Here is an 18,085-nt window from a genome sequence, read left to right as displayed (position 1 = left end):
CCATCGTCATTGTGTTGTTTCCTTTTCTCTTCCTCGTCATTCAAATACTGGAAACAGCTGATTCACAATGAAGTCGGATGTGGGACCGTCCGAGGAGAATGCAGCATTTGACTCATTATAGACAGTTTACAAACAAATGATCAAAACCTGCACACTAAAAACAGATATTGCCTTTTACATTCCACATTTTTCTTACTTTTAAGTACGCAGTGCCCGCATTACCCACAAGGCAACTTAGCAAGTCTCATCACTGGAGGCAATTTATTACACACAGCTTCTTCTGGTGCCACAAAAGGCTTTATTCTATTTTTATTCACATAGAAGAAGAAGTCCTCAAGGCCTGTACACACACTTTAGTTTGTAAAATTGGTCGAAATATCCTTTAAAATAAATGCTTTAACAGGTGTATGTAAAGCTGGACTGGTTACAGATCCATGTTCAACTGAAACATGTGTTGATCCTTAATGCAAAATAAATAAGGTTGCTTTATCAAAATGTTGGGACTATTACTTTAAGAATGTCACATGAAACATTATAATTTACATTATTTTATAATAATATCATGTTTGCTCAATATTCTGTTACAATCTTTATTTTAATTTAATAAGACTTCCTACCAATTCTCGCCTGTTTTAATGGGATGTTTTCACGGGTTGTGGGTTTAATCCAGTTGCTTTTGATACCCTTCAAGGATAAACAGTGAGGCTGCCCTGCTGCTCTTAAGTGAAGATGACACAACACGTCTGGTGGAAGAGGCTTCCTCTGCAACATCATGATAATAAAACTTTATTAGAGCACAGTGCACATAATAATTCTCGTTTCGATTGACACGGAAATAGTTACGATACAGCTCAACACGGGACAAATAAACAATGAAGTAAACAACATTACTAATAGAAAAAACAACGTTGTTAAACGACCCAGTTTTCATAGGACACCCGCTCCAATCCCACAAGCGAGACGTTACTCATCTTATTTACATCATATCAAATGTGCTACTGCAACATCACAGGAAGCGTGTGATGCAAGACCTAGTTTGCATTCAGATGCAGTCAATCTGACATCAGTGCTGTGTGCTGTAATGAATGTTCAGGTGGTGAAATTGAGCTTGAAGAGAACCGTCTGGGGCGTAGTGATGTCGGCCACAGCCAGCTCCTGTCCGTCAGACAAGCCCAGCTCTGCAGCAGAGGAAAAAAAAACATATGACACGTATGTTATTGTGAATGTCAGTAGATAAAGGGTCACTTTGGACGGACCGGAAATGATTCGAGGGCATCTTGTTATTACCTTTCAAAGTCTTGCAGAGGTTTGGCCTGGTTCGCTCCTCAATGGATTTAACAGACTGGAATGACATTGTAATTATAGTTTCATTGTTATTTTCTGATTAAATGCAGGTGACCAAACACCTTGCAGAAGTTTCAAACATTAAATACGGTATATTACCTGCAAGTACAGCGTCTTATTCTTCCCCTCCAGAGTTGTGGTGATGGCCGGGGATTTCATTTGTCTGGAAGACATTTTACACAATTAGATTCTAATCATCAGTTTTTCAGTTACATATTATCTGATCGGGGGTACTCACAGAGAGGCGCTCTCCGTGAGGTACTCTAAAACCTCCTGTAATTTGGCAGAGGGAGGGAACTGGAGATCCTGAGGCACCTGGCTGCAGGCTGAGCAGTTCTCCTGCGGGGTCAGAGATGATAAAAGAGACAGCTGGTTGTTCTCTGTATGGCGGTTAATGGTGGTTACAGCTGAGAACAATCAGGGAACAACAAACCTTTCGTTCAGCTTCAAAAGTGTAGCTGTACAGTCCGTCCACGTCATTAAAGACCAGGTAGTTATTTAAAGGAATATATGCACTGCAAAATAAAATCTGATGTTTAGTAATGTTCATTTGGAAAAAAGCAGATAATTGGGATGAAAGATTACGTTTTTTTTTCCATTCTCACCTTGTAGCAATTTTAAAAACCTCTGTGGCACAGGTAGCTATGGAAAACAAAGACAAAATTACAGTAGGTGTAGTTATGTGAATACAATACAAAGTACAACAAATCATTACAAATTAACAAGTGAGTGTGAACGATATTTTGTTTGGGGTTTTTTTGCCTTTTGTCCAGACATATTTAAGTACATTGAGGGCATCAGAACGTGGTGATGTTGGAACTAATTTGGATAAAATCTTTGAAATTCTGCACTATAATACAAGAGCTGATTAAACCCGTAATACAAAAACATTGCTGTTTCTTTTTAATGTACTCTACATGGATCATCAACTAGCAAAGATGACAACCGCTTGCATGGAAGTTTCAGCTATACTGTTTTAGTCCAGTTTTTATTATTAGAGACTTTTTAACATAATTATTGATTTCAAAAGAGGGGGCTTGAAAAATTGAAAACTCAACTTGAGACAGAGTTTTCAACCAACTCCAAAATTAGCATTTTTGTAGCTAGCTAGTTGTAGGTGATAAACGCTGCTTGCACCACTAATTTTTGTCGACAAAATAAGCGTTCATTGGTTAGAAATATGAGGTCTGTTTTATTTACTTCTGCATAAAATTAGAGACTCCTGGTTTTAAAAAAAAACACATTATCAAGTGGCAAAACCACTCCTTGTATCAGCTAGCTTTAGCGGTGTGGTAACAGTAACAAAGACACACCAAGGGTCCAATTCTTTTTATATTTAAAGGTCATATTGATAACATTTTTGTGTCGAAAAGAAAAAAAATATTTAAAGCTTGTAGAAAGGTGTAGAATCAATCTTTCTTTCCTTAAAAACCTTATTATGATTTATCAATAATTCTAAAATGTTTGGTTTCTACCAAGGTTTGTGAGCCAAAAGCACAACACCTCTGCACACCAGCAGCTACTGCCTAAGAAACTTTTGAGATTACATACCAGCGATGACAGCATTAGTTGATGCAACAGCAGGAATGATCCTCTTCACTACTCCTGTGGCACAAAAAAAACAAAACAAAAAAAACTAGCGTTAAATTCCAGCACACTACTGTAGATACTGTGAACATGACAGCTGTGCGTTATCATGGTGAGAAATGTATCAGTTCCACCAAAAGACGAACCACATCAGCGTTGAACTATTTATATCTTAATTCACATGTTCACCTTGAGTGAGTCTGTACGTCACGCCTGTAATGCTGAACTCTGCAGCTCTTTCCTGGGCTCTTTCAAACACCCACTGGATGTGCTCTGGATTGTCTCCATCTAGGCTGGTTTCTAGTAGAGAAGACGACTCATTATTCAAATAATAAACACAGACGTAAAGGTTAATGACTCGATGTGTTAAAGGAAGGACGAAGGATGCGAGTATTTAAGCTTACCTCCAAATGGCTTTTCTTTGGGCCACTGCAAGATTCTGGCATATTCAATGCAATGTTCTGGTAGCCTGGGCATCGATGCAATGGTGCACATGGGGAAATTAATCTGTGAATGGTAAAAGTCAAGCATAAATGAATTTAAAGGGACACTGGAGGCCATTTCTCTGTTCTGTTATGTTTATACTTTGTGTTTCGGAAGATATTAGGGTCATAATAGTAATTGCCGTGCTGGTTTTGCACGTCATCTCTTCTTTCTTCATTTTTCTCTCATTTTCTGGTGCTACTTCTGTTCACTCTGGTAGTTATCACTGCGTATGTTTATGACCCACGTCTTTTCTTTCACCAAATAAACAGCTGCAGCTACAGATGGTAATGTCAAACATCATCTTTAGTGCAACACACATGCTTTCTAACACCAAATAGTTAAACAGCAGATGTGAAAGCTGCTGTCAAAGCTTAATTGGCTGATTAACATTTCTGTCACATCATTCATCCACTAAAGCTGCTGTGAAAGTTTGTATATTTATTATTTCTTAAAATCAGTGACAAATAGCTCAAATATAATTGACCTGTGGTGGGTACAGCTCCAGTGTGCAGTCGATGCATGCTGTCATGCCTGGCAGAATCACACGGGCGTTTCCTTTGAAGCCCTCTGTTCCTCCATCGATGAGGGGAATAATGGAGCTGGGATCTAGGACTCCGTCTTCATAACTCAGCAGAGATATCTAGAGAAATCAACGCCATCGTATCACACCACAGATTAGATTTATACAAGGTACAATTTGAAGGCAAACTGTGAGGCAAGAAAGGAAATCACATGTATCTTAACCTACCAGCATCCCGTTCATCCAGCGTCTGGCAATGATGGAGTCCAGTCCGCAGACGATGATGTGGAACTCTGCAAAGAGCGGAGCATGTTAAACCTCTGAGGTGCATCATTGGTAAGCTCTGATGATGCATAGATCAAGTAATGATGCACTTACGTCTGTAGAACGAGTCATCGAAGTCTTGGATCTTTTTAAAGTGACTGCGTGTTTAAAATAAGGAATAAAATCACGGTCAACATATTTTACACAATGTAAACTACTATAACAGTACCACCACACACTAATGGCTGTAATGACTGGATGTTAATCGCTGGACGTGGCCTAGACAGTAAAAGACAGTGTGGCACACTTTCAATCCAATGATGTTTTGGACCTCAGGCTTTCTTTTAGATCAAAAACCTTGATCTTTAATAAGGTCCGAGGGTCGAAACAGAACATGAACTAAACCAGAGTTGTTTTTCAACTGTAAAAACTGTTGCTGCAAAGGATACGGGACAACTTTACATCCAGGGATACGACTGTTGATGAAGTCGGCAGCCACTTCAGCCTTTGGACGTCCAACATCTTTGGGTCTAAATGGATGCATATAACATTATTATACAGCACTGGAGATGCTGAATATCTGATTTAAATTGCTATGGTACTAGAATCACCTAGAGGAAAATATATTTCACTTGGCAACAGGGACCATGACATGTTATTTATGAGCAATGAGACTATTCCAGCGTCATCATTAAAAGGAAGGTAAAGTATCTCCACATGAAATAGAGGTCGAACACACCTGAAGAGAAACTGTCTGTTCAGGTTTGACACATCAATTGTGTCCATGTCAACCACATGAATAAGGCGAAATCCAGACAGGGCCTAAAACACAACAAGACTATGTGAGAACTTATAGAAAGAGGCAGTTTGAAGACATTAATATAACATAGATCAGTAATATCCTACCAGATCTTTGAGAAGTTCACATCCAAGTCCTCCTGCACCAATGACCAGAATCTTACATGTTTCCAACAAGAACTGCAAAGACTGAGATGACAGAAACACCACAATATTTAAAGGATACAAAATCTACCGGGACTTGAAATATCTGGAACTATAACTGGACAGCGTAAAGCTGTAGATTTATAGTGCCTACCTCAGTGCTCGGCTCAAAGTCAGGATGGGTAAACGGGCCGGGTCTCTCCAAAAACTTCCTCACATGATTCCACCGGCCATCCCAGTCGCAACCACCGTCCCTGTGTCCACCATCTACAGCCATTCTGGACACACAGTACATCAAGATACAGTAAACTTGTACTACTGGACGTCTTAAATTAGTACACATCTCCCTACTTATCTCTCTTCTAAAGGAATCTATCCCGTATTTCATTATATATTTGTAGTTTTCCAGGTGAGAATTTTCCAGAGAAATGTGTGGAGAAGGCAAACCTCCATTAGGGCTGAGCAATATATCGACATTATATTGTTATTGTGACATGAAATTATATCTTGTCTTAGATTCTAGATATCGTTATATGATAACATGTCTCAGATGGTGTCTTTGCCTGGTTTTAAAGGCTATATTTCAGTAAAATGACTGTGATACTGCACTCAAAAATCTAATTGTGTTAATATGTTGTGAAAGTACTAAGTTATATTTTGTAGTAACACTGATAGAGGTTTTTGATCAAAATACATGATTTTGTCACCAAGTTTTAGCATTCATTAGGCGCTGTTTATCAGATTCCCAAAATGTTAAGAATGTGATATAGCCTAAACATTATTCAAATCACCCAGCCCTGATCTCTATTATTTTCTCAAGACTGTTGTCTTATGGTCTTTGACTGTCTGGTAGTCCAGTGGTTTCCCAGGATCTTCACAAATTGATTGATTTATGCCTAAACAGACTGAATAAACAAAATCTTTTTGTTTTCATGACTGAATAAACAAACTGACCTAATAGGGAAACACAATTTCATACAGATTTTTTTTGTTTATATTCAGTGGACCCTCACACTTTTTTTAGCTTCCAACAGTGTTATGGGGACCTAATTTTCCCCTGAGAACAGCTTGTTTATGAATTTATGGAAAAAATACATGTAATTTCTTCTCCAAAACTACACAGTGCCCCTTTAAGAGATTGACCTAAGGGGCCACAAGAGGATTACCTCAGTAGAAAATAATATACAGAATTCTTCACCTTTTTTTCTTGAAGTCTCTAAAAAATATTAACATACAGTATGAGAAGAAAGCCTTCTTAGAAAAAACATCTCACAACATATGGATATTCGTTAATAGACACAAAGTAGAAGTAATTTCTATTGATGGATCGTGGGCTTAAAAATCAGGAACCCAGATTAATAAAAAATGACAGCTCAGTGACTTCACTATCATATGCTGTCTCCCAATTACATACCATATAATAATTGTTCAAAGTATGCACTACACAGTATACTTGTCTTCATAGAATAGGAAGACAGAGGAGCTCTTTCAACCAATATTGTTTCACATCCTCTTTTTTTTTTTAGCTTTCCGGCTGCATTGCATTGTGGGACATTACAGCACACTCATAAGTGTTTACTTGAATGCATTATTGTCTTGTTTGAATTAACTTTATTGACACTTCCCAATTTGAGTACATTTTGAGGAACCCTCTCATGATTAGCATGAATAGGTACACAGTGTGCTAATCATTGCAGGATTGGTGCAATGCAGGCTCTCTGCATTAGGTTTGTCACTGTACGTTTAGTGAATTGATGCACTGTACAAACAGCTAACTGGGTTATTAAGAGTGTCTCCTGTTAAAAGTCTTTGTTGTCATGTCTCCTGGCCCAGCAGTCGCTGCTCACAGTGCAACGCAAACCTGCTGCCAGTCAGAGACCTTTATTTAGCATTCGTCACTAACTTCTGAGTCAGGTCCTCTATTCGCCTTCTTTTCTTCTCCCTGGAAGAACAAAATAAAACGGGGTTCAAGCATGCCGGGTTAACGACAAAGGCGAGCGTTTAACTACCATTAATTGGTATTTTCTGTCCATTGAGACTTACGGCTCCTCGGCATCCGCCATACTTTCAGGGTCCCATGTCCTCGATTGTGACTGATGTGTTCCCGAGGATCAAAGCTGCGCAACGAAGTGCCAAGTGCGCATATAGGGAAAGTATATGTTATTGCTCCATCAGATATGTTGAAATGTCTTTGTATGATATTTATGCACCATTTACTGATAATATTGACTGTGATTTAGTAAAATTCATGATAAACTTTTAAAATATTTATATATATTTTTTAACCTAGACTTCTCTTCTCAGTTTCTGAGAGGAAGTCATACTTTCAAATGTGTTTACAGAAAAAAAATATTTAAATTTACCTGTATGTAATATGGTTGTCAGGTTATCAGATTTTCATAGGATGATAATAGTGGCCAAAATGATTAATGATAATGCAGTTATTTTTTTTAATACCAGTTATTGTGGCAGCCCTGGTTGTGACATCAATAATTTCTATTTGTCAAAATTAATATGTCAGTTGTGGTTTCTTTCAATGCCTCCATTGTTATTCAAATAACTCTCCTGGCCTAAGTGTTTTTATTTAAAAAAAATATATACATTATGATTAAATGTGTGGCTGCGCATTCAACTACGCATATCTGACACCTCGAACACTTCCCCGAGGATTTAACCATCGCGAGATTTTGAGCGACTTTATAATCCCTTCCTCCTCCTCCAAACTCAGAGGTGATCAGCTGACCTGTCATAATATTACGCAGCGCGTGTGGTGTGTGTGGGTATGTTTGTGTTTGCTTTTGGCTCCCCGACACGTTGAAGACATGGCAACCAAGATGGAGCTGGCACCCCTCAGACCGTGGGATGACTTCTTCCCCGGGACGGACCGGTTCACCAAACCGGAGTTCGGAGATTTAGCAAAGTGGAACAACAGAGTCATCAGTAATTTGATGTACTACCAGACGAATTATTTCGCCTTGGCTCTGCTGGTTTTCCTCATCGTCGGGTAAGTTCTACCAGGATGCTAACGCAGAGACAGGCTAGCATCTCTGGCTCTGTGTTTAATTAGCCTGCATACCTTCGACCCACACCCATCATGACTACGCAGGCTATTTCTGTGTAAATGGTGGGCATTGTTGTGCCAGCCTCTGAGGCGCTGTAACTCTGTCGTAGCCTCAGCCTTTTAGACATTTATCTACCTTGCTCGCCCCCCACTTAATAACAGAAACACATGTATTTCTAGTTAAATATCTTTCTACCAACAGCGACTTTCCATAAAAATAACGCTGCTAGCTAAAAAAAGCAACAACAAATATGTGCGCAAACGGCAACTTTTCACGCTGCTAGCTTAAAATGTATGCTAGCCCTTCCAGCTGTCAACGTAAACGGAAACGGTGTTTTAATCCTAAAAGTAACGGGTTACTGATCTTCATGTAAAGTGCTCATGAAAAATCACAGATGCTACATTAAATCTGTGGCTCCTGCGGTCATATATCAGTGCTGCTGGTTTGACTTGTTTTTTGAACATATCAAGCTGGTTTGATTGTTTTCCGTAAACAGAGGATGATGTAGTGGAAATCATGAGTACAGGCCTGACTGCAAGCGTCTGCCCTCTTATGGTTTTACACCAATCACTGTTATTGTTGTTCTTGCCACCAGTAGGTTGTGCTGTTTTGGAGAAAACAAACACAAAAACAATGGCATGTCTGCACAGCTTGTCATTTTTCATGTTCCAATTTTCAGGTTCCTGAACCCCTTTGGCATGTTTCTGGGAGGATCTGTGGTGGCTCTGATCTTCATGGGCTCAGTGTGGGCAGGAGAGAACAAGGCCATCGTCAAGAACTTCAAGAAGAAGAACCCCACTCTGTTTGTCGCCGGGGTTATGGTCACCAGTTACTTCGTGCTGTCTCTGTTTGGCGGTGTCCTGGTCTTCATCTTTGGAATCACCTTCCCTTTGCTGTGTAAGTGTCAGTGTATTCCACAGGATCACAGTCCAGCTTACATACAAATTAACTGTGTTTTTTTTTTCTTTTCACGATATTATTTCAAAGTGTATACATGTCATCGTTAATTTGGAGACCCTATTTACCCATTGCGCCACAGTCTTAAAAAAATAAAAGCTTGAGTCTACTTAGAACTAGCAGTTAGTTCTGAGATGTTTGCTGTTGAAAACATATCCAAGACGAGAGCACAGAACATGAAATAAACACAGAAAAGACAAACAGATAGATAGATAGATAGATAGATAGATAGATAGATAGATAGATAGATTCTTTATTGATCCTGAGGGAAATGTAGACATAGTTTATATGATACATATAAAATCCAAATGCAACATATGATAAAATAGTATAAAAAAGAAAATGTAAAAGTAGAATTTAAGAGTATGAACAGAAGATAAGTTTAAGAAACACAGTCTAGCCAGCAGAGCTATTAATTGTCACACTACGGTATGCACAAACTGAGGTAGTTTAACTAGAGCTTGGCAATATATCGATACTAAATCATTATTGTGATATCAGAGTCTGAATCAGAATCAGTAATACTTTATTGGCCCCCGAGGGGAAATTGCTTGCGTTGCAGCTGCTCCCATTTAAAGTCCAGAATAAGCAGAAAAGAATAATAACAATAATAATGATAATGATAATAATGCAAACTATATATAAGTAAGAACAAAAACAAAACAAATATATAATAAATGTACATTCTACTAGAATTTATTCACATATACAGAATAATAAATAATGCTACAGATATATGAGACTATATATGTCCAAGCTGCTGCTGATCATTTATCATCTTATTAAAATCTCACTGTGTGAATATATTGTTGAAGTGCTAGTCATAATCCTTTTTGTCTCATACCGATACCAAGATATTTGGTCGAAAATATTGTGATATTAGATTTTTGCCCCATCCTAGCATTTAAAAGTGCTTTTAAAAATATGTGAAAATACTGAGATGTATATTGTGTATGGCGATTTAGCCTAAAATTATCTCAATATTGTTTTCATTATTGCCCAGGCCTACTCCCAATTCCAGGTAAAGTTTATGCAGTATACTGAGCCCTAGAAAAATCCCCACAATCAAATGAAAATAGTAGTGTCCATGTGCACTTAACAATCTCACAATGCAGTGTATCACATTTTATTTATGTGTACATAAAGACAGATTTACGGTAGGACGCTTGACAAGAATGATGTGTTTTTGTCCATGAAGTGTTGCATGACACCGAATTCATGTCGAACAACTGGAGAATTTTTGTTACGGTCCAGACAGCATCATGTTTTGTAGCACAATGAGATTGGGGTTGTCGAAAGTGGTTGGAGAATAGCATCTGGTTACCATGGAGATGACTGGAACATTTTTTAAGCGTAAATTGAAAACATGTCCATGCTCTTTATTATCTGTCCAGCAACAGTCAGTGTCTATCAACCCACCATGAATCAGGCCTTTTCACTCTACCCAGTGCTGACTCACGGTGATGATGAGTCACGTAAGGCTGCAAATCTGAATTTAATGCCCACTATAGAATAAGTTATTGACTTTGTCATTATATAGGGAGTAGAGAATAAGTGTACAAGGGAGTGTTTTCATCTGTTCCTGAAAAGGATTAGGGCCATATGAAATTTTTAATTGAGCTTTACAACAGACTTTTTTTCTTCCCCGCCCAACCCTTCCTCTTGGCAAGCCATGCATGTGCCATCCTGGGAAAAAGGAATTAGACATAGTACTTCTCTGAGATTAATCCAGAGGTTTGACTTACTTGCTAATCTCACTTTCTTATGATGGATTTGTAATAATTTAGTAAAAACTTTCCAGCCATTACAGTAATTTTGACACTCAGATTTCGCCAGATGGGTTTTTTGTTACTATATGAATCTGGAATTCCAGTCACAGAATGCTGTTGTGCTAAGATGTTTTCTTTTTTTTTTCTTTTTCGTTAAACTGCATCTTCCAGTATCAATAATGAACGCCCAAGCTTAACTTTGTTCTGCTGAGGACAAAATGTTTTTGCCAATGTTGTTCTAACCTCACCTGTTGCCGCTTCACCTGGTAATTGAAAGCCATGTACGTTACATAACAGAACATGGGGAAATTAAGCTGTCAGTCATTTTTGGTTCACTTCCAACAAGTCACACTCCCACTGGCAATATAAAGGCTCGGCTCTTGTAAATTAGATTTAGTCATCAAACACACATCATTTTCTGTGTCTATCATTTTGACACAAAAATGCAAAAGATCTGCTAACTGTAAAGCTTCATGATCCGAGGTTAGGAACGGTTATTTTACTTTGAATTCAGCAGATTTACAAATATATTTATTCTCAATATAGAAGTAGTGTTCTCCACTCTCATGTGAAGTAAACTTGTGTTCCCTACAGTATATTGCAATCACTTGTTGGCTTTACACTGTGATAACTTCTAAAGGGGGCTGGTGAGTCACTCAGGGATGCATATCTGAGGTTTTCTGTGAACAAGTTTTTCCAAACTCTCTCACTCTGACTCACTGTAGGATAGAACAGCATGTACAGAGTTACTGATGTGTATTCGGTCATGGGTTGTAAAATAAAGTCAGCATTGCGGGGTGAGCTATGACTTCGTCTAGAGGTATAGTTTTGTGTTTTGCCTCGGCTCTCTGAATGCCTTTTCGAGTCAGACCGACAGCAGAGTGGTTTAGATAATTGATGGGTTGGATCGTTAGAACAAATGTAGCAGCTCTAACATCACGAGGGATAGATGAGACAGTTTGATCGCCTCCCAGGAGGCTTGCCCACTGCCGCCCGTGTTGACGGGTTGCTATGGGTTGTTGATTTGGACAGAACTACATTTACTGGCTGATGTAATGCGTTCACTATCTGCTCGACATGGGAATAAAAGATATGCCACTCCTTACACCTGCTTCAAAGTCTGAGCTGCGACAGTATCACGTTATGTTTTCCGAGATCAACTCCAAATTAAAATGTCGCATCAACTTGAAGACAACTTGACATTTTTTACTTTTTATTTTTCACATTTAATGAAAAAAAATATGAACAACTTCATGTTGTTTTTTTTTCCCCCTGTAGTAATCCTGATCCATGCCTCTCTGAGACTGCGCAACATGAAGAACAGACTGGAGAACAAGATCGAGGGCGTCGGGCTGAAGAAAACCCCCATGGGCGTCATCATGGACCTCCTGGATCAGCAGGAGGAGAAAATGAACAAGATTCAGGATTTCATTGAAAGCAAACTGAACAAGGAATAAGGAGTTTATCCAGCAGTGTGCCAAGGAAAATTAGTGTCGTACAGTTTGGATTAAAATTTCCATCGCGTCGCCCCATGTGTCAGGTTTTTTACATGTTGAGTTACAGTTTTGTTTCCTTTTGTATTTCTCCTCTGTATCCATTTTGGTTTACTTTATTTTCTTACATTTGTGTTAGTTTTACACAATCTAAAGTGTACAGATGGAAACTAACATTATAACAAGATTTGCACAATCACAGCACAGATTGGATGTTTGAAGGTATTAGGCAATTAAAAGTCACCAAAGGTTTGACCATTCCTGTGTCAAAAGATATTCCAAAAACAAATCATTTCCTATGTCGGATAACGCACTTTGTTCCACGCGACGACTGAGTATTTATTTCAGCAAAGCAAAACGAAATGTCTAAACATAATGTCTAATGCAGTTGTTTGATGCCAATTGTAGAAGGAAACTAATTATCTCAGTTTGCTACCTCAAAACAAGCATATTTCATTTTGTTCTCAGCGAGTAGAACCACATTCCCAAGATGCAGCCACCGACACCCAGTGAACTGTTAACTGCTTTATTAGACAGCAATAACTCCCATCTTGTCACTTCAGGAGCTATATGAATACTGATCGGAGACCAGTTTGCTTCTTGTGGAGATGTAGTTTTATGGCCTGATTAACGAAACTTGTGTTAAACGATTCCTCTTCTCACACAGTTCCTGACCCATACAGGCTGGCCTGAGTGTATCCCTTCTGATCACAGCTATGCAATATTGAAAAAAAGTGAATGGCAAGTGCAGCTTTATTGTTTGAATATTATGTCATGATATGTACATGTTTGTTGTCTTTTATCATAATATAGCATGCAGAAATGTGCACTGGCTGCAGGATGCAGAGTACATGCGTCTGGCAATGAGACAAAATAGTAAATTATTAACTTTAATTCATTGATGTGCTATTTTTCCACGTCCGCTGTTGGAATCAAATCCCTTTTTCCTTATTAGAAAAAAAAAATTAAATTTAACCACCTGTAATGTCAGTGTTCATTTTATACTGCTAATCCTGATAGTAAGAGCCATTGTTTCCTGTCGTTTCTCACAAGTGCACATTGATTGCGGTTTGTGCATGCTACCTTCACAAATGGCAGTTCAGAGATGGTTTGTTTGTTATATGGATGCTATATCATGTGTTTTCATGTGACTTTTCATTCTTGAAAAGTGGTCAAATCACAGAACTTGAAGAAAACATGGCTGTCCTCGATTAAAAAAAACCAAAAAGACAAATAAAGATAACCTGATTTATGTTGCAGTCTTTTCAATTGAGTACCAGTGTGAATATATAGCTGTGTGTTTTTATCACAGTTAAGTTGTTCTTGTCATGAATTGTAGATCCCCTCCAGGGCTATACACAATGTCATTCAATTCAATTTTACTAATTACACTCCACCACCATCCATGCCAGAGAAAACAAGATAGAACAATTTGTTGTTTTTCAAATCTTTTCCCCTAATAATCAGAACCTGGGAGTACTATAATGATTCACTTGGGATCTATTTAGTTTGACACTGATAGCGTTGCATCACAGCATTTCATTTTGCTAATAAACAAAGAGGCAGAGAAGGAAAAACCCTGAGCAGAGTAGAGGAGTTTTTATAGCGAAATGCAAATATATTGCACAGGTTTGCTCCAAGCTGCAAACAAAGTAATCTTAAAAATCTACTTTATGGCACAAACTCTCATAAACATGGCATATATTTGGACAATAAACACAAGTCCTCTAATGATATTTTAAACCGTGCTCTGTGTTTTTTAAAGATAGCAAATGACAGAAGACATTTCAAATACATTTTAATGTAGAAAGACATTCCTTTATTCCTAAAGACAACGGCCACAATTTAGTGAGAGAAAAAACACGAGAGTGGAACGACACCTTGCTTATATTATCATGTGTGATGAAAGCACAGCTCGCTTGTTTTGCGAAGTTCATTTGAGAAGCTTTTAGAGTGACTAATTTCAAATATGTGTTAAATAAATAGACAGTGTGTTGAAAGCAAACAGGTGGTGAAAATGCAGCTTCAGAAGAGACTCGTTTCACTTGATTCCAGGACTTTAGGGAGCGGCACCTGCAAGCAAAGACAAAGGAAACAGTGGAAAGATAACTTGGATTTCTGTAGAAGATGATCTTAACAGGATGCAGGGTGTTCCAAAACTCTTAAGTATGAATCATTTACACACCAAAACTTCGAAACATAGGGTCCAGGTTTAGGTCCCAACTCGAGGGTTCCCATCGTAAAAAAATCTGGGATACTCACCGCTTTTAGATAGGCGACATTGCTCTGTTTGATCTCTTTTAGGAGCTGATCCCGGGGTGTAAGATCGACCTTTGGCGGCACTCGCCTGCGAGGGATGGGCTTCAGAGTCTTAATCATCTCGCTCAGGTTCGGTCTTTCGTCTGTCGTTTCTTCACTGCCTGCCGCCCTCACTTTGGGAGTCTTCCTCAGTTGGAAACTCGCCCTCTCTGATCTTTTGTTATCCCTCGGGTCCAGATCCAGGAAAGGGTCACGCTTCTTTGGAGTCCTCTTCAACTGGACGTCCCTTATTGGGCTTGTTGGTTCGGCACTAGGTTGTCTGGTGGGGCTTTTGTGTTTGAACTGCTTCCGAGGCTCGGGTCGTTCTTCCTCCTGGTGTGTTTCAGGTACGGTGCTGAGTTTCGTCGAGGGTGGGACGAGTCCGTGCTGCTGGAGGAGTTCTAGAGGTGGTATGTACCCAAGCATCTCAAGTAAACCAGGAGGCAGATTTAGAGTGTTCTCATACATCTGCATCAGCTCCTTCCGCTCCTTCAGTTGCTGCTGCTTCGTCTCCTCCTTCCTCAGCTGCCTCTGCCGGTCAAGGTTCCTGGTTAACAGGTTGGTCACCACCATCCTGGGCCCCGGCAGCTCAAAGTGGTAGCCCATCTTCAGGAGGGTGTTGTTGGCCTTGAGCAAGCGTGAGATCTCCATCTCTGCGTGATGACCTAGCATGTGCCTCTGGTTGTGGAAACGCAGCTCCGTGAGAGTCTCGTTGAACTGGAGGCAGCGGATGATGGCGACGATGCCCTTCCCTGTTATAAAGTTGGACTCGATGTTGAGAGTCGCGATGCTGCGATTCTCCCGCAACATGTTGGCCAGATTGAACGCTATGTTTTCATCGACGCCGGTGTTGGCTATGCTGAAGGTTTTCACATGTTTGTTCTTCTTCAAGGCGTTGACGTAGTCCAGCAGCATCTCTTTGGGAATGTTTTCTATGTTGTTGAGGTTCACATCAGTGATGGACGGGTTGTTTTTGCGGATTTTGTCGAGTGTCGAATCCAAGTTTGTCTCATTTCCTGAGGGTCTCGATGTCATTTTTACATTGTTGAGTGCCAGCTTTGGAATTTTTAATTTGTTAATTTTCCTCTCCTCTTTCGGTGGGAGCTTATCATTACTCTCATTTGTCTCGGGCTCCTCTGGTGCCTCTTTAGGATGCACAGAGTCAGTGGTTTTAATTTCCTCTTTCTCTTCAACTTGTGATGTGCTTTGTTCTGGGGCTGAGCTCTCACTCTTCTCCTTTGTATCCGAAGATGGCTGATTGTCATCTGTCTGGTTTTCTGGGGCTTTTTCTGTGTTGTTGTCCGGAGGCTCAAAATGTTCATCTGTATTTTCATCTTTGTCTGTGCTCACATGTGATGGCGTCTCTTTCTCAGCTTTCACATCCACCACTTTGTCCGTTTCATCAACCTCCTCAATGATTTCCTCGATGATTTCCTCTACAATTTCCTCTCCATCCGTACCATCTACAGCGTCTTCCTCAATGATTTCCTCTATCACTTCATACACTTCATATTCTGCTTCTTTGGTTTTTTCTTCTTCTTCTTTATTTTCAGCTTCCTCCCTCAACGTTTTCTGATGACAACAACAAACCAGACCAAGGTTATTCCACCGGTCTTCCCCACACACTGCTTTTATTTTTCATTCTGCCAGTAACATTTCAGAACTCTAGGTTTTATTGTTTCTAATTGATCTGTACACGAACTATTGAGAGGTTCACCTCTTACCTCACTGGGCAGCAGAGTAGCGGGCACTCTTTCTTCCTCAACCATACGTTTGGACTCTTTCTCCCAGTAGAGGTAGTCAACCAGGGATCTGTGATCGAACGACCCTGTTGGAGGCTTCTCCGTCTGGTCCTTCTGTCTCTGTCCGACCGGTACACTCTCGTCTGGGGCGATAATAACATCCATCTCACTCTGGAGCTCCTTAAGCTCCTCGGGCGAGAGCATAGCAAGGATTTCATCCTCATCGATGTCCTCTTCGTTGAGATCATCGAGGTCTCTACTGTCTGACATGTTTGCGTTGTGTAGCGTCTTCTTTACGTCTTTTTTTTTTTTTGCTGATATTAAAAGGAAGGATAACGTCTGTCTAAACTATGACTCAGGACCGATCAAACTGCCTCCAACCTCTACCGCAGCCGCAAACTGTTTGCCCCTGCCTCATGTGGAGCCTAAAATTAAACCCTGTGAATTGCATGGAAGATATTTAAGGTACAAGCAGGGGAAAGACAAGCTCACATTCTTCTTTCAGCCCCTGCTCCCAGCTGGCCCAGCCGTCAGGATCTTTTGGGATGACAGTTGCTTCAGGCAAAGGAAAGTGTTGGACTGACAGCAGCAGGTGGGCCGTTTTCACAGGGCTGGCAGGGGCGTTCAGGGGCGGTTAAGTCTGCATTGCTCACAGCTCCTCCCCATCTTTCAGAGCTTTACAGAAGATATAGCTGCTAAAGTGTTGCACAACAAAAATACGAGTCGACCAGAACGGCTAGACTGTTAAGGGAAATGGATATTAACAGTTAAAGAGAAGACATGTCTTCTGTCTGACTTTTTTTAGATCATTACTCAAGGCACAGTCTGATACACAGACCACTGGGCCCGGAGAATTCACAGTTTATTTATAAAGGAAATTAAAAACCTCATCAGATCAGTGTGACATTTCGGGAAATATGCTTATTCAACAAGGCTGTAGCAAATGAGTAAACATTGTGGATGCGGAAATCTGCTGACGGGTGTCATACTTGAAATATTTTACAGTTCATTATCACACAGGATGAACTTTTATTTTCTCACTGGCTGTATCACAGAATGTATGCTAGCTAGCTAACGTTCTGACAGCAGACGAGACAGCCTACGTAACACTTACTTTACACTCTAGTTTCTTCTATTTCCAGGTTGCAATCTGACAACTCGTTAACATTTCGCCACTTCAAGGTTTGCTCGACAATGGATAGTGAAAATCAGGTAGGGAATCGGGGCATATTTCAAGATAGCTAGCTAGCTAACGTTAGCGTTCAGCCCCTTCTTAGCTCACCTTACCATTTCATTACTTCCAGTGTGTTTCAATGTGTGTCCAAGATGTGCATTGATATTTTAGAATGAATTAAAAACCTTTCCTATCGCTATCAAACAAACATTAGCCAGGAAGCGGTTTAATGCTAATGTTAGCTGTTGTCTAACGTTAGCTAGGTGGTAATCAAATATGTTGTTTACCTTGAAATATGGTCAGGTGTCCTTATGGATTTCATATTCCCTGGACAGATAAGAGTGGCGTTGATCATCTCACTTAACTATCAGCAAGATATCAAATGCTCGTAAGCATATTTCCCAAAATGTGTAACTATTTTCAATAACAGAACCTGAACCGGTTGTT

At 39.7% G+C, this 18,085-nt stretch overlaps 3 protein-coding genes across 5 annotated transcripts; 1 reads left to right on the top strand and 2 right to left on the bottom strand.

Moving 5' to 3' along the window:
• Positions 1-747: 747 nt before the first annotated feature.
• LOC115584488 (NEDD8-activating enzyme E1 catalytic subunit-like) lies at positions 748-7,279 on the bottom strand. 3 transcript variants are annotated; one of them, XM_030421941.1, is made up of 18 exons: positions 7,187-7,279; positions 7,047-7,085; positions 5,298-5,421; positions 5,108-5,188; positions 4,941-5,023; positions 4,651-4,731; positions 4,316-4,359; positions 4,166-4,230; positions 3,902-4,057; positions 3,336-3,438; positions 3,121-3,231; positions 2,896-2,949; positions 1,950-1,986; positions 1,778-1,859; positions 1,583-1,683; positions 1,444-1,507; positions 1,288-1,342; positions 748-1,178 (listed from the first exon to the last, which is right to left on the bottom strand). In XM_030421941.1, the coding sequence occupies exons 1-18, from the start codon at positions 7,204-7,206 to the stop codon at positions 1,090-1,092; spliced, it is 1,389 nt and encodes a 462-aa protein (XP_030277801.1). In that variant the 5' UTR covers positions 7,207-7,279; the 3' UTR covers positions 748-1,089. The 3 variants fall into 3 exon arrangements, with proteins under 3 accessions (XP_030277801.1, XP_030277804.1, XP_030277803.1); XM_030421944.1 differs by having other exon boundaries at positions 7,023-7,085; positions 7,187-7,209; XM_030421943.1 differs by lacking the exon at positions 7,047-7,085 and having other exon boundaries at positions 7,153-7,251.
• Positions 7,280-7,798: 519 nt separating this feature from the next.
• On the top strand, positions 7,799-13,676 carry LOC115584489 (PRA1 family protein 3). The gene is made up of 3 exons (XM_030421945.1): positions 7,799-8,147; positions 8,885-9,102; positions 12,210-13,676. Exons 1-3 carry the CDS (start codon positions 7,966-7,968, stop codon positions 12,386-12,388), a joined length of 579 nt encoding a protein of 192 aa, XP_030277805.1. The 5' UTR covers positions 7,799-7,965; the 3' UTR covers positions 12,389-13,676.
• A 334-nt stretch (positions 13,677-14,010) lies between these two features.
• lmod3 (leiomodin 3 (fetal)) lies at positions 14,011-17,047 on the bottom strand. The gene is made up of 3 exons (XM_030421940.1): positions 16,447-17,047; positions 14,687-16,294; positions 14,011-14,497 (listed from the first exon to the last, which is right to left on the bottom strand). Exons 1-3 carry the CDS (start codon positions 16,732-16,734, stop codon positions 14,450-14,452), a joined length of 1,944 nt encoding a protein of 647 aa, XP_030277800.1. The 5' UTR covers positions 16,735-17,047; the 3' UTR covers positions 14,011-14,449.
• Between the last annotated feature and the right edge of the window lie 1,038 nt (positions 17,048-18,085).

Source organism: Sparus aurata, chromosome 7 (genome assembly GCF_900880675.1).
Source record: "Sparus aurata chromosome 7, fSpaAur1.1, whole genome shotgun sequence".
NCBI classification, from domain to species: Eukaryota; Metazoa; Chordata; class Actinopteri; order Spariformes; family Sparidae; genus Sparus; species Sparus aurata.
The sequence above is the reverse complement of the archived record's forward strand: the minus strand, read 5'-3'. Positions and strand labels throughout refer to the sequence as shown.

Bases quoted from the DNA above. Each gene is read 5' to 3' on its own strand.
- LOC115584488 (XM_030421941.1), bottom strand. From the start codon at position 7,206: ATGGCGGATGCCGAGGAGCC. The intron at 4,360-4,650 runs GTATCCTTTGCA...TTAAACACGCAG, and splicing joins CCTGGATGTAAAGTTGTCCC to TCACTTTAAAAAGATCCAAG. The intron at 1,179-1,287 runs GTAATAACAAGA...CCTCTGCTGCAG, and splicing joins CCTCTGCAAGACTTTGAAAG to AGCTGGGCTTGTCTGACGGA.
- LOC115584489 (XM_030421945.1), top strand. From the start codon at position 7,966: ATGGCAACCAAGATGGAGCTGGCACCCCTCAGACCGTGGGATGACTTC. The intron at 8,148-8,884 runs GTAAGTTCTACC...TCCAATTTTCAG, and splicing joins CTGGTTTTCCTCATCGTCGG to GTTCCTGAACCCCTTTGGCA. The intron at 9,103-12,209 runs GTAAGTGTCAGT...TTCCCCCTGTAG, and splicing joins AATCACCTTCCCTTTGCTGT to TAATCCTGATCCATGCCTCT.
- lmod3 (XM_030421940.1), bottom strand. From the start codon at position 16,734: ATGTCAGACAGTAGAGACCTCGATGATCTCAACGAAGAGGACATCGAT. The intron at 16,295-16,446 runs GTAAGAGGTGAA...TGTTGTCATCAG, and splicing joins CTACTCTGCTGCCCAGTGAG to AAAACGTTGAGGGAGGAAGC. The intron at 14,498-14,686 runs GTGAGTATCCCA...CTTTGCTTGCAG, and splicing joins ATGTCGCCTATCTAAAAGCG to GTGCCGCTCCCTAAAGTCCT.